We start from the raw sequence: 14,325 nt of genomic DNA on the forward strand, positions 1-14,325 counted from the left end.
CTACAATGGGTTTTTTTCCTGGGACTGCACTGTGATACATTCCTGTTACACATTTCCAAAATATTCACAGATGTACCTGACACATTTCTGTAATGGTGTCATCAAACACTCCACCTGCATCATCAGCTCCTTCTCCAACCAGCTTCACTTTCCAGGCACGGGAGGGTAAGCGAAGGTCTGATGCATTCAGCTTTACCACTTGCCTTGCTATCTGGACAAAAATGGGCTTGCACTTCCGACCCCTTTGGGGGAAAGACACACAGCCAAAAATGTAACTCACAATCATGTAAAGGCTCTGAGTCACTTGATCAACAAAGGTGTCCAGAGAGAGCTCAGAATGCCAGAACAGAAGGCAATGTTTGAATCTCAGCATGCACACAAGGTGTAACCCAAGGCCTGTGAGAGCAGCACTGACCTGGTAGAGATCCTCTTCACAGTGATCTGGGGCCCGTAGTTCTTGCCCTGCACCATGGTTTTGCCTATAGAGCGCACCATGGGCAGGGTGTACACCCGCGGAGCCAGCAAGGGCCTGAGCTGTCCCTGTACTATCCCCCACGTTCCAGCATTGTAATGAGATGTACTGTTCTGCAATAAAGCACAAATGAAAATAAATGTATCAATAAAGGATATAATTCCATTCTTAACAGAATAACAGGACTTCAGTGTTTCAGGAAACAGATCAGCACTTTTTGGTTTTAGTTTTAAGGCCAGTAAGCTTTTGGAAACCAGAGCATTGATTTGCCAGTGATAGCATAAGTGAAAAAGTAAAGCAATACCTCCAAGAAGCTTGCTTTATTTTGGAATTATTTATTTTTAAGTTTTTTTTACAAAAAAAATTACAGAGCCTATTACTAAGGTCTATCTAGACCTGGTCAGAAACTCTCTACCAGAACAACACAGCCAAGCCAGTTTTTTCAAATGGAATTTTACCTGGTTATTGGGACTAAGGTTAAGTAATCGCCATGAAGAATACATGAGGTCAGAGAAATGGTAGAGCAGTCTCAGCCTTGCTCTCACTGTGTGAATGCTCACTTCTTTCAGTGCCCCATACTGGGGTGGAATGGCATCAGGTAAACCAAGCTGCAAAGGCACTGAAACACCTGCCACAGAAAGAGAAACCAAGCACTTGTTTGAGAAAAAGGAGCTGTATTCCTTTGGCCTGGATGAAGCTGATTTTCCTCACAGTAGCTTCCAGGGTACTCAGCTGCCTACTGGGGTTAAACCACAACAGAAGCCAAACTGAGAGTAAGATAATTTGTATATTAAACAAAACAAGGTATGGATATAAAAAAAGCCCAGTTTTGTCCTAAATATTCAGAAATTCTTGTCACGCTCACAGCCCAGGAGACACCAGGACTAAAGAAGAGGCCTGACAAAAGCTCAGTTGCTCACCTGGAGCTCGAGGGGGGACGGGCGGAGCTGTCCAGGCTGCGCTGTGGCAGCGGCCGGCCGAGATCTGCCGCACGTTCTTCCCCTGCAGCATCGTCACCAGCGTGGGCTCTCGCACGTGGTTGGTGTGGCCCAGCCCCAGCTGCCAAAAGGCAACAATCAACAACTGATAGCATTTCTACAACTCTCCAAGCAAGAATTCAGGGAAGATGATAAAAAAAATCATATTTGTTTACAGCATATATTGTGATAAAAAATATTTCTCATATATATATTTTCACTTTTTATCTTTGACAAAATACTGCACCTGCACGCAACAAGAGTAAAAGATCCAAGTGTTAAAGAGACCTGAAAGCAGCTGGAAACTTCTCAAAAAATCTTTCCCAGTCTGAGGATCTGATCCATGCTGCTAAGTCCTGTATTGCAGTCTCTCATACATAGACAGCAAAGCTCCTACATCTCCTCTGCGCTATTTAAACAGCCTTTTTGTTCTAGAATGTAAATACTGGTTAACAAAAACACAGTTTGTGTAAAGAGAACATTCACTGAAGCTGTTGTGACTTTTTGTGGAGTTTCATATCATATCCTAATTTCATATTCTGTGAGTTAAAAATTTCATATCACAAAAGTGTATTTTTTTTCCCCACTTCATATAAAACCAGTATTTTGAACCACAAGGAAAATCACATTAACAGCTTTCAGAATTAATTTCTCTACATTTTTACACTGTTTTTTCTCTTTCAAAAATACAAAGTACCATATTAGAAAAAACCATTAATAAAAGTAATTTAAAATAGACACCTCAAATAAGTTCCTCAAAAACTATTCCAAACACCTTGCCCTTCTCAAAAACTCAACCCTGGAACACCACAGGATGAAGTTTGCCCAAACTTCCTGAAACACCAGTACTTAATACATCAAGAGACTCTTCCTTAAATTTGTAGCCTGCAGTAGAAAAATTTGAGTAATGTATGTGATAAAGGAGGAGAATTTCTCATTTACTACGTTTTTTCTGCCTTCAAAAAAATCATTCCTTTAAAGAGGTTCATTTGTATTTTCACTATGGAAAGTATCTAAAGAGTTCAAAAATCTGATTGACATCAACCATAAATTTTATTATGTTGAAAAGATGACAGCTTAAGAATTCAGAGAAAATCTGCAATTGTTTTAAAAAGCTTGAATTAGAGTAATTTGGGTAGCATGTCTGGAGTGCTTCCCCAGTCTGGTACCATGGAAGAGCACAGAGAGTAAACAAGAAAATAATGGAAATCACCTAAAACATGATCATGCTGATGGGTGAAGGAGGGAAGGAAAATCAAAGCTTTCTTTCCCACCAAAGGAAGCCACACCCGGCACAGCGGTGAAGGGCAGCAAGAGGCTCCCAGAGGTCAGGAGCAGAGAACAGGATGTACCTGGCCTTCAGAGTTGCTTCCCCAGGCGTAGACGTCCCCTGTGGAGGACAGGGCCAGCGTGTGCTCGGCGCCAACGGCGATGTCCTCGATGAAGACCCCGGCCAGCAGCGGCACCTGCTGCGGCCGGTTGTGGTTGCGGGCGCGGCCCTCGGGCAGCCCAATCAGGCGATCTGCAAGGGCAAACACCAGGCTCCAGGAGCAAGCAGCACTCTGGGGAATCTCATTACAAGCACAAGCAGGGGAGGGACAGAGAGCAGATCTGTACAGTCCTGGGGCTGGGACACAAGGGGAATCCTTTAGGGACAAAGGGCATACTGCAAACTAATGCTGCCTATAGTGCTCATTTGCACTGCTAAAGCTGTTTATCCATGGTCAGTCAGAAACAAGACCAAATTCTGCTAAGCCAAGGCCTCTAGATCTAAATGCATGGTTTTATAACAAACATGAATTAACTGACTTCAGAAGTTTCTGCATGTTTCATTCAGTGCACATAGAAATCCTCCTGCCCAGACTGTTACATGTGCGGAAATACGTGCACTTAATTAGACAACATAAACTTTGAAGTAACCTAAATGTTTTTGGATATGTGAAATTCAATGAAGTTCTAGGAAAATGCTCTTCAAAAAGTAAATTAGTAAAATGAAAGGTGTTCTGAGATCAAACCAGACAAAGCTACAAATCTGGATTTCAGGTGTGTGTGAAGATAGCATTGTTCAAGTTTCAAAATTTACATTAGGGCAACATGTTTCTAAAAAGTAGCATTAATCAGTCTTAGATATATGTCTTAATATTCTTCCTTTTTACCTTCAATTTACACAAGCCTAAACATGGAAATGTCAAAAGGGCAGTTTGTCTTACCTTGGCCAAACGTATACACATGACCATCTTTTGTCAGCGCAACCGAGAACTGAGTTCCACAGGCAACTTTTTTTATTCCAATTCCACAAAGGATATCCACTTTCTATGGGGTAAAGTGAAAGGAAAACAAGCTATAGTTTTACAAGGCTATTAACAGAAAGCAAACACAAATTCAATCTGTAACTCCTGCTTCCAAAATAAAAATTTTTTTATTCACACTGTGCAGCATACACATTGTAGAATTATTTTAATTAACACTTGGAAATTAGTACAGGAAACAGAAACTTTTTTATTCCAATGGAATGAACACCTTATTCTATGTATTATGATTCAAAATACCAATTTTTCCTGGGAGTGAGGGGGAGTGGCATGGGAAGAAGTAGATGGGTGTGGAAACAACCTCCTCCCCAGTTTCCAAAAGAAGGAATGTCTCTTCTCTAAGATAAGCCTCAGATTTTGACTATTTGTACAGCTACTGGGACACAGTCACTATGATGTACACAAAATTCTTGAGAGTACTAGGCTCAGCATAACGTATCATCAGAATTGTGCCAGATTGTGTAACAACTGCATGGAATTAATAACATCTGGAAATCACACTCTCAACACTGTGCAACATCTTTAAGAGGACTGAAAGTTTATGCAAAGAACCATTTCCTTGGGAATCTAACCTGTGGTGAGGACTTTGCAGTAGAATTTCCCAAACCAAGTTTACCATAATCTCCATCTCCAAAAGCCCAAACCATTGAGCCATCTGTTGACACGGCCACAGTGTGATTGAGGCCACAGGCAACCTGGGTGAGAGATAAAATGTTATTACCACTGCTTTTGCTGACTTATTAACTTAAACATACCAGCTACCTTTAAGAAGAAAAACTGTGTTTTAAAAATGAACTATTCCTGGAAAACCACTAAAACTTCCACTGCTTATTCAAGTGTCTTAAAGACCCTTAGGACTGAAAAAATACAGCAGTGTTTTATCAACACTTGCTTTTTCTCAGCTCATAGAACCAAAGGATGGTATTATGGCACACATACTCCCTGCTTAAAAATACAAAAAATCTCATTAATTCATGCTTAAAAATGCCTAAATCTTGAAATGTTAAAAACATAGGTGGTTTTGCAGAAAGATGATCAAAAGACTCAGGAAAGTAAGTATTAAAAAAATCATGCATACTCAAATTCTGCCATCATAATCAAAATAAAAGGCAAGGTTAAAAACCACAACTGAACACTTAAGTATATTAAAACCACAAGCTTTAAACTAATATACAATGCTAATTTTAGATAAAACATGCCTGGCCAATCTGGTAACCTTCCAGCGCTGTCACTCTTTCTGGAAGTTTCTTATTGGAAGTATTTCCAAGCCCCAATCGACCATAATCACCATTTCCAAATGTAAAAAGTTTGCCATCTGCTGTCACCACAGCTGAGTGTTTGAAGCCACATGACATCTAGAAGTAAAGTAAGCATTATTTTTACACACATTTTATACTTGGTAGTTTATACTGACTATTACATGTACATATGTAATATCTTTCTTGACCCTAAACCATATTCCTTTTTAAAGAGCTAAAATACAGACATTTTAGTATTAATGATTTCTCTAGCAACTCATCTTTTAACTCACTTCAGTGACAATGTTATGGAAGGGGACTGGAGGATATTTGCATGAAGAATTTGCTGTGTGATTATCTAATTTTTTTAGAAAGAAACCTCCAGTCAAAAGCAAACATGTGCATTGTTAGTACTTAGGAGGAGGTCTTGGAGACCAGTTTTGTAGGTCAAAGTCACCTGACAAGGATGAAGGGAAACTTATAAATCATGTCAGCATTTTGATCATCATTAAATTACCCCTTTCTGCCATGTTCTATTTTTAGTCCTCTCCAGAACCAACTGTCAATTAATACATCTGTGGTACTGACATCCTTTAACTGGAAACGACCACCCTGGTTCATAAGGCCCAGAGTATTAAAAAGTTGCCTGTTTTCATGCAGTTCTACAGCACTGGGTTCCCAGGCCTGCAGCTGGAAGGAGAAAGAAATATTTTGAAACCTGCACGACTTCTTCTCCCTGCAGAGCCTCAATCTGCCTGGGCCTGCGCTGCCTGTCGCTGTTCCCATGGCCCAGCTTGCCATAGTCCCCATCTCCCCAGCTGAAGACTTCCCCGCTTTCTGTCAAAGCCATGGAATGTCCATCAGACCCACAGGAGGTCACCAGCTGTGTCACAACAAAGCCTAGCAAAGACAAGGGAGAAAACAAAGCTTAGCATCGCCTACAGCAAACTCTTACAAACATTTATCCATGAGTGCTTTGTGGCAGCCAATTAGGTCTGGGGAAAGGAACAAATCACAGTAAGGCTTCTTTTTATAGCAATAATTTACTTTTAATTCAAACAAAATCTTCGTTTTCTTATGGAGAACTCATGCTTCTATCCTGCCATTAGTACTGAAATTAAACGTTCCTAATTTGAGCAGACAGTTCTCCCTGAAGCCTTCCTAAAATTTAACAATTTTAACATACTGTTTAAATCTTACGGAAATATGAAGATCTTGTTAATTTGTTCAAATTTTAAATTAGAAACTACAATATTTTGATGAGTAAATCTGCAGAAGAGCATCAGAATTGTTTTGTTAGAAACAATTATACTAACTACCAAAATGCTTATTTATGCTCCATCACTGGATTCCTCTCAAATACAACAGTTTTACCTTGCAGGGCTGAAATGACAGTTAAGACATGAAGATCATCAGAATTTCCTTGTCCCAGTCGCCCATAGCTCCCTTCACCACAAGCCAAAACTGTGCCATTGGCTTGGATGACAAAAGTACAATTCTGACCACAAACCACCTAGGTCAGAAAGACATGAAGGAATGTTAATAATGTATATGCTAAATGAAGCAATGTTGCAATACTTGCATTACAGTGCACCATTTCCTTCTAATTTGTTTTCTTTGCAAGTATATCAAGACAATATTCCATCAAGTCAATGATATTTCAGAAAGCCTAACTGCCACAGGCATCACGTGAAAGTTGCGCAGGTATTTTAAAATCATCCTCATATCAAATAATTCTGTGTTGTCAGATTTCAGTGGCTTCTTGGTTTGAATTTGTTAAATAATTTAAGATTTCCTTTCTAGTGAAACCCATGTTTTGAGATACTTAGAGTTAATTCAAACAACAAATTGAAAACACATTTAGAGAGGGATTTTGACAAGCTGTACAAATAACAGATGGCAAATGATGAAATCATGACTGGTTCTAAGTGATCACCTGCTGGGCCTGGGAGAACGAAGGTGCTGCCACTGGGATCATGACATTTCTGCCAGCCTCTGCCAGCTGCCCGTGCCGTCCTGCTCCCCACAGGTACACGTCACATTTGCCTCCTAAGTGCCAATCCTAGGGAAAAGCATGAAAGAAGGCTTTAGAACAAGTGCACTTTCAACAGCCTGCCACATTTCAAAAGAATAAAAACCCCTCCAAAACACCCCAAACCCTCCAAGCCATCTATTTTACTGACCTCTGGCCTTGATGTTGCCCAAGACATGATCTGTTCATCCATGCCATTAATCCACTTACTGTTATCCTACACAGCAAAAGCCACATTTACCATGTTCAGCACAAGAGAAGCACAATGTTTTTCTGTTATACAATATATATTTTCCTAAGAACAATACTTAAATCATTCTAAACAAAAATGCATGCAGACTAGCAATGACACTGTTATCCACGACTTGCAATGCAAGTCAATGAAAGAAAAACTAAATTCATGATGAAGTTATCTTTTTCTACTTACCGATGCATAGGGCTTTTTGAAGTTTCAATTGCAAACACTAGCTTGAAATGTTATAAACTTGCTTATAAAAAATTATTAATAATAATAATAAATAAAAAATTTCTGGTTTGGTTTATATAACAAGTCATGAAGAAAATTGACATTAGCAAAATAATTCACTGTGAGAATGTGACAAAATGTTACTCTTAAAATAGCACTATAAAGCTCTACATTTCTTCCTATCACACATGAAAATTACTGTCATAGTTTTGGGTTGTTTTGTGCAACTGACTTGCACTCATTACACACACAAACACACAGAGCAATCTTAACAGTATATTCTAACTAATTAATTAAAAAATAAACTTATTGCTGGTGCTTATGTTACTAAATATAAATGTTTACAGTTCAAAGACTTCACTGCATCATACTGTGTGCTCAGTAACAACACATTTGGCTGTTAAGACAAGACATCAACTTTTACCATCAGGAGAGTAAGCTCATCCTCTGGAACAGGCTCCAGGTCTGGGACAGTGAAGGACTCTGGGAACTGAGCTCCCTTGGCCAGGGCTTCAGCAGCTTTTATGGTAGTGGAGAAGCACTCGAGCCAGGCCCATTCCGTGGGGTTCCAGGCAGAGGGGTCAGGTAGGCAGCTCTGGTGGTGAGGGGGCACTGGGGGGTTGCAGAGCAGCTGGTCCAGGTGCAGCCCCACGGCCAGGGATGCCAAGCACTGCATGTAGGGGCTGTGAACCAGCTGGTCCCCACACACTACATGGGGCTGCAGGGCAGCAGGGAGGAGAAGAGAACACCCAGTTAGAAACATACACCAATCACTTCAAGATACAAGTCCTTAAAAGCTAGTCCTGTACAACAGTACCTTCCTCCAATGCTTAAATAAAGCTTTTCTAATATTTTAAGTATTTTCAAATTAGGAAGCTACTAGCTTTGAAAATTGTGAAAGATATTTCAAGTAGAATGTAGATAAGTCTTCTGGGTTCTCTGGCGAAAGACTGAAAGCAGCTGAGATCTGAACAGTGAACTCATGTCAGCCACGAATGCTAATAAACATTTGTGTTTCTCCTACCTTCTCATAGGCATACTGCTCCTGCAGCATCACGGGCAGGCGCTCCAGGAACGCGCGCATGCACGGGGCCATGTTCAAGCCCAGAACTCCCTGCTGCTTCAGTGCAGTCCTGCACGTCGCCAGCACGTGATTGGAAGAGATCCACTCTGAGGTGCAGTTCACCACCAATACGTCCTGTTCAACAGCAGTCACATTAGTCACATTAGAAATAAAAATTCATACAGCAGGATCATTCAGCTCCACTGATTTTATCACCAACCATCTTGGTTTCCATAGGGGCCAGAAAACACACAGGTTCAAACATTTCTGTCTCACCTTTGATCTGTTAGAGCAGGCAGCAACTCCAACCTCAGGGATCCACACGGCAGTCTGGATAGCTCCAGACCCTATCACAACACTCTGCAATACTGAACCGTCCTAGGGAGAGAAGGGGTTGAAGTCAGGGGCAAAAAGAGCTACAGTTCTGTTCAAATGCGTACACATTCCTAAGGGATGATACTCTCACAAGATTTCAATTACTACCTAAAAACTGAACTGCTTAACCTAAAAGCAGAAACCCTCATTTTTATCATATTAAGGAGATAATATAACTAAGGATTTAAAAGTGTTTAATAATCTACATTATCCAGCTCTTTAAATTAGAGTCCTCAACATAAGAGAATATTGTTCTTAACTATAACAAAAGCAGCTGGTTCTGCAAAGCCTAACTAACATGACCAACGCTACAGAATCAATCAATACTGAACCATAAACATAAAGTACTTCAATGCTAAGTACAATTTCAATTTATATTTTATTATTTATGATGTTATCCCACTATTTTACACCACACTTCCTCTAATGTATCTAACATGTGGTGAGTTGGAAGTTGGTTTGATACCTTGACCAGTTCACATACTCTTACTAAGAACGAGAATCAAGCCACACCAAAGATGATCTTACCCGTAAAGACCAGATATTCATGAGGCCACCAAGGCCCCCAGACACCAATGCCAGCCCATCAGGACTAAAAGCAACAGTGCGGACAGGAGTGATGTGACCTCTCAGCTGGAACACACACTTCACTTCCACTGCTTTCCTGTATCCATCCTGCAAGCAATCACACATTTATGGAACACTGCACTGCTTCCAGAAAATGGAGTAGCATGACATGTCTGTATTCTGCAATATATACTAATCGTACACACACAGAGCAAAGTTTCACTAAATAATTTAAAAACACCCAGGCCCATGACAATATTTTATAGATAACTTGATCACATTATCAGCTTTCTTCCCCTTACAAAAAGCCATCAACATCAAAGACCACATTACAATTTATGTAGGGTGAAAATAATCTTCACTCTTTATCTACAAAAACTTTGAACTCTCACTAAATTTTAGGATAAACTGATCAACTTTTAAAGGAAAGAAAACAAACCAAAATATAATCTTCAGCCTTAATCGTAAATAAATGTTTCAATTTCCTTTTCTGAAACTGCCTACACATACACAAATGCAGTGTAAACTTCTTTCACCAGATTTCTTCTCTCAGGAAACTTTGAGATTCAAGTAACTCATTCATATTCTTCTCCTCTTTCAACTTCACAACAAGCAAAGAGAATTTCTTACACACCAAGTTTTGTCCTTTTACCTTGGCACTTGTTTCTTGCTCCCACCATCCTTCTGAGCAAGCTGAGCTGGACTGCAATGTGGTTATTATGTCCTGGGGAACAGTCCAGACACACACCAAACCATTGTGGCATCCCCTAAAGCATGTTGAGCGACATTAGAAAAACAAAGTAAAATATTAACTAACAAAATATCAGGTGTCTGGTACGAACTCGCATACTAGTAGTCTTCACGACCTTCCTATACAACCATATTGCATCAATCAATCTAAAGTAGAAGGGCCCGTTCCCAATGGGTAAATGCATTTTTCCTATTCCTCACACACTGTAGCTTTTCCATTTCTACTAAAAGTTTTTCTCAGAAAAAAAATTTGGATGAAGCAAAAAAAATCCAAGCAGGACTAGCACCACAGGTCATGGAGAAATCATCTGGTAACACAACCTCGGTCACTCTTTCTGTTTGAATTCAGGAACTTCATGAATCTCATGACAAGTAACTTACTGAAGGAATATTTTTTTAAAAAAAAAAACAAACCCTTTTCTTTGCTACTGACCCTACAGACTGGTAGAAAACTCCTGAAAAAGACCTACAGAAACAACAACAAAGCAATGACTCACGTAGCTAACAGGAGCTGGGCCTTGGGTCCTTTCCCTGGCAGAGCACACCAAGCAATGCCATTCACCAGGGCAGGGTGGGACAGGGAGTGCAGGCGCCTCCAGCATCCTCCCAGACACCCCCAGAGCTTCACTGTTTCCTCTTTGGCACAGGTCAGTAGAATCTTCCCAGTTGGATCCCACTTCATACTAACAACCGTGTCCTGTTGGATTTAAAAAAATGAAAAGTTGCTATGAAGTAATACAGTAATGAGGAGGAAAACTTAACTCTCAGAGCTAATGTAACTTGTAATTACTAATAACAAAAGTACTTTCTTCTCATATAAATCACAGATAGCGAGTTGCAATTATAAAGTCATAATGTTGCATTTCAGAACTATCAAATTAAAAAGACTTCAAAAAGTTTGCTGAAAGAAACTAAATGGGAAACTAAGAAAAAGATGTTTTCTTTTTACTGCAAACCCTTCTTGATTATTTTTCCCCAGAAATAGCTTTGAGTCTGAGGTAGGAAAGGAAGACAACCCATAGCAAGAAGGCAAGTACAGATTTATTGCCACAGTGTGGGACTGCCCTGCTTCACACAACCAGAGCAGCTCTTGGAAGCAATCAAGATGATCTCACTACACCTACATTTGAGGAATTCTGCTCTTAGCCTAACAAATAATTAATGGACTATTAATGACTCATTATTACATTCTGGCTAAGCAAAGGTTCTAAACCTTTGCAACTGCATATTTAGAAAAACACCTTTTGCTTTGCACAGGGAGCTAAACAAAAACATGTGACATAATCAAAATTAAAATTTATTAAGAATACTCTTAGCAAGTAAAACAATTAGTCCTTTAAGTCCAGTCAATGCACAGCTGTGTGCTTAATTCACTTCCATCACTGTATGTACATATACTTCACAGTGTCTGATAGCAAAGAGGGTATCAACTTTATCTTTTCTTTTTTTACATTTGGTAGACTGTTTCTTTAGAGTACATTATGTTAATATGTATATCAGAAATAGATGTGAATTTTTAAAGTAACATTCACTTGTCTTTATAAATAGCTTTCAAATAGAGAGAACAGCTTAAACAGATTTTACCTACAAATAAAATTTTTACCTACAAAAAGTCTACATTAGTTTAACAAAGACCAGCTCTACCTTATGTGCATCAATGAGAACGACTCCTCCTTTCTCAGTTGGTTCCTTTGCTCCTAGGAGCAATTTTCCATCTGAATAGCCAACAGCAAATGGTCTGTCTTCACTGAACCAGGCCAGGCATGTGACAGACACTGCATGAACAGACAACACAAACATTCATTGAACTAAACTGAACTTCAGCCTAACCAAAGAGGTTTCTGCAGTTCAGCTGTCTAAACCATGAAGTGCATAACAATGTTCACCACCACCAAGGTCTCTTAACATATTCTGGTCTGAAAATTTTCCTGAACTCATATGGTAAGATAAAATTGAGTGTCACTAATGACAGCTGTTGAGATTATTCTGCACTAGTTTTCTCCTTCTTCTTTTCAAGAAAATAATTGAATTTATACTCCTAGTATAGTGAAAAGAACTATACCAGGCAAAAGAAAAAGGGTAGATTGAATCTTATACATGTATCTGAGATAGGCTTCTAAAAATGCTCTGAAAACAACTTGTCTCCCCTAGGAGGTAGATACTGCTTCACTTGATTCTGCCAAAAAAATATCTGTAAGGCTTCTTGAAGAAGCCAGATGCAAAACCACACAATACTACCAAAAATCTGCTACTTGATGTCCTTTGGGACTGAAGCTATAAAGGAAAAATGGCAGTCACTGAGGTATTCAAATGACACTCTGCAGGCCATCTGCAGACAGAGCAGACACTGCAGGAGATAGCTACTGCTTGTCCACAAGGGCAAGGAATGGCAGGACTTTACCAGATTACTACCCACTGTTTGCCTCTGCTGTGGGAGAATCAGGGTGCAGATAAAGATCCCACAGACTTTTCTCCTCCCATGAACCAGAAATCATATCCCATGAACAATAACCAAAAATTATTATATACTTCCTTAATAAAAAGTGGGAGTGTGTTCACAATTTTAATTTCAAATACTGATGAGTCTCTTACCATCCTTTCTGTAGCAGTGTTCCAGTTCCAGACGGTGCATGACTGAAATATCCACAACTTCAATAAGAGCCAGAGATCCATCCATGCGCCCAATTAACAACAATTCTGGAGCATCTCCTGTCCATGCTGCAGCTGGCCCTTCTTCTGGCCAGGCTAGAGCTGATACCCAGTGAGACTGAAGATCTAATAAGCCTTTTCCTCCTAGGAGATCAAAAAGTCTGTTAAAACTACTTCATCTTCATAAAGAAAACAATACTTTACATGGGAAAGTTTTTTTTATCCATGGGAAAAAAAATCAAGAGATCTTATTGAGAGCTAGGACATACTACAAACTCACCTAAGTTACAGGAAAACAAAGCAATGGTTCACTAATCTATGCAGACACAAAATCTAGGCAACAAATCTCACGTATCATTCAATTTAGGTAGTTCTGTTAAGAAAGGAGGCTGAATTCTTCAGTACCCAGAACATTTATACTTTCGTTGGGGACTATCTATTACCACAGGCACAGTAACTGGGGACTTTTTTAAGTGCAAAGCAACAGAATGAAGTTTACAAATTACAGGGATTAAAAGTCTTCCTCTCAAAGATGTGTATCACATATCCACTTGGGACTAGCGCCTTTCTCAAATTAAACATGTTCACAAGACACTGTGGGAGATGGTAGTATTTAATCTGGAAAGTTAAACACTGGGGTAAACAAACACACAGTGACTTGGCAGCTCCCCATATTTTTATATGGTGGACCAGGAATCACCCACAGGCAACTCAGGACATACCATTGACTTGCCAGATGTTCACCATCTTTTCTGTAGCTCCAGCCAGATACTTGCCACTGATGCTCCAACAGACAAGAGATAAACTAAGGTCACTGGGTGACCCCAGACCTTCTTCAGAGTCACCCTCTCTGTAACACAGTAAAAGAATGAAATTAAGAGGGCATCTCTTTTAAACAGACAGGAAAACCTAGAACTCATAAAATATCTGCACAAGAACCTCGAGTCCTGCCATCGCAGCAGATTTACATAACGTTTTTCTGCTCAGAGTACTACATTCCCTCTAAAATCACTCCAAATTACAGAATGAGATATTACTTATTTCCCAGAAATTTCAAATTAGGTTTCAAATAGAAACTCTTTACCTTTACCTAGTTAATCTCAAATTTAACATCTTCAGTGAAGGCAAAATTTTGTGGAAAATCATGAAATGAAACAACAGCATGGACAAGAAATAAAAGAGGCACATCTTACTACCAATTCTGCTTTAAAGTCTTTCTCCTGTTACAATCATGTTGCATTATTCTAAAATTCCATTTTAAAGTCTGCTTTGCCTAACTGTAACAGGGCCACAGATACCTTTAATTGCGCACATTTTTTTACTGCTTTTAGTACCAGAACAATGAAGGATATAATACTATTATATCATTCTGGTTGTTTCTTTTAAGGCCACATCTAACACCAGCAAGCAAACAAGAACTAAGCCAA

General features: G+C 39.5%; 1 protein-coding gene across 16 annotated transcripts in view; it reads right to left on the reverse strand.

Moving 5' to 3' along the window:
- Window positions 1-14,325, reverse strand: part of HERC1 (HECT and RLD domain containing E3 ubiquitin protein ligase family member 1) — a 101,514-nt gene that overhangs the window by 4,205 nt on the left and 82,984 nt on the right. For all 16 annotated transcript variants that reach the window (XM_050978482.1, XM_050978485.1, XM_050978483.1 and 13 more), the window contains 21 exons: window positions 13,621-13,748; window positions 12,842-13,042; window positions 11,894-12,024; window positions 10,747-10,946; window positions 10,152-10,266; window positions 9,461-9,607; window positions 8,834-8,935; window positions 8,519-8,692; window positions 7,919-8,212; window positions 7,180-7,245; window positions 6,933-7,058; window positions 6,371-6,509; window positions 5,715-5,896; window positions 4,958-5,113; window positions 4,331-4,453; window positions 3,660-3,762; window positions 2,802-2,971; window positions 1,393-1,531; window positions 931-1,100; window positions 416-585; window positions 77-242 (listed from right to left, as the gene is read on the reverse strand). In XM_050978482.1, the coding sequence (XP_050834439.1) occupies window positions 77-242; window positions 416-585; window positions 931-1,100; window positions 1,393-1,531; window positions 2,802-2,971; window positions 3,660-3,762; window positions 4,331-4,453; window positions 4,958-5,113; window positions 5,715-5,896; window positions 6,371-6,509; window positions 6,933-7,058; window positions 7,180-7,245; window positions 7,919-8,212; window positions 8,519-8,692; window positions 8,834-8,935; window positions 9,461-9,607; window positions 10,152-10,266; window positions 10,747-10,946; window positions 11,894-12,024; window positions 12,842-13,042; window positions 13,621-13,748 (3,202 nt within the window). The remainder of the gene's footprint in view (window positions 1-76; window positions 243-415; window positions 586-930; window positions 1,101-1,392; window positions 1,532-2,801; window positions 2,972-3,659; window positions 3,763-4,330; window positions 4,454-4,957; window positions 5,114-5,714; window positions 5,897-6,370; window positions 6,510-6,932; window positions 7,059-7,179; window positions 7,246-7,918; window positions 8,213-8,518; window positions 8,693-8,833; window positions 8,936-9,460; window positions 9,608-10,151; window positions 10,267-10,746; window positions 10,947-11,893; window positions 12,025-12,841; window positions 13,043-13,620; window positions 13,749-14,325) is intronic.

This window comes from Serinus canaria, chromosome 10 (assembly GCF_022539315.1).
Source record: "Serinus canaria isolate serCan28SL12 chromosome 10, serCan2020, whole genome shotgun sequence".
Taxonomy (NCBI): Eukaryota; Metazoa; Chordata; class Aves; order Passeriformes; family Fringillidae; genus Serinus; species Serinus canaria.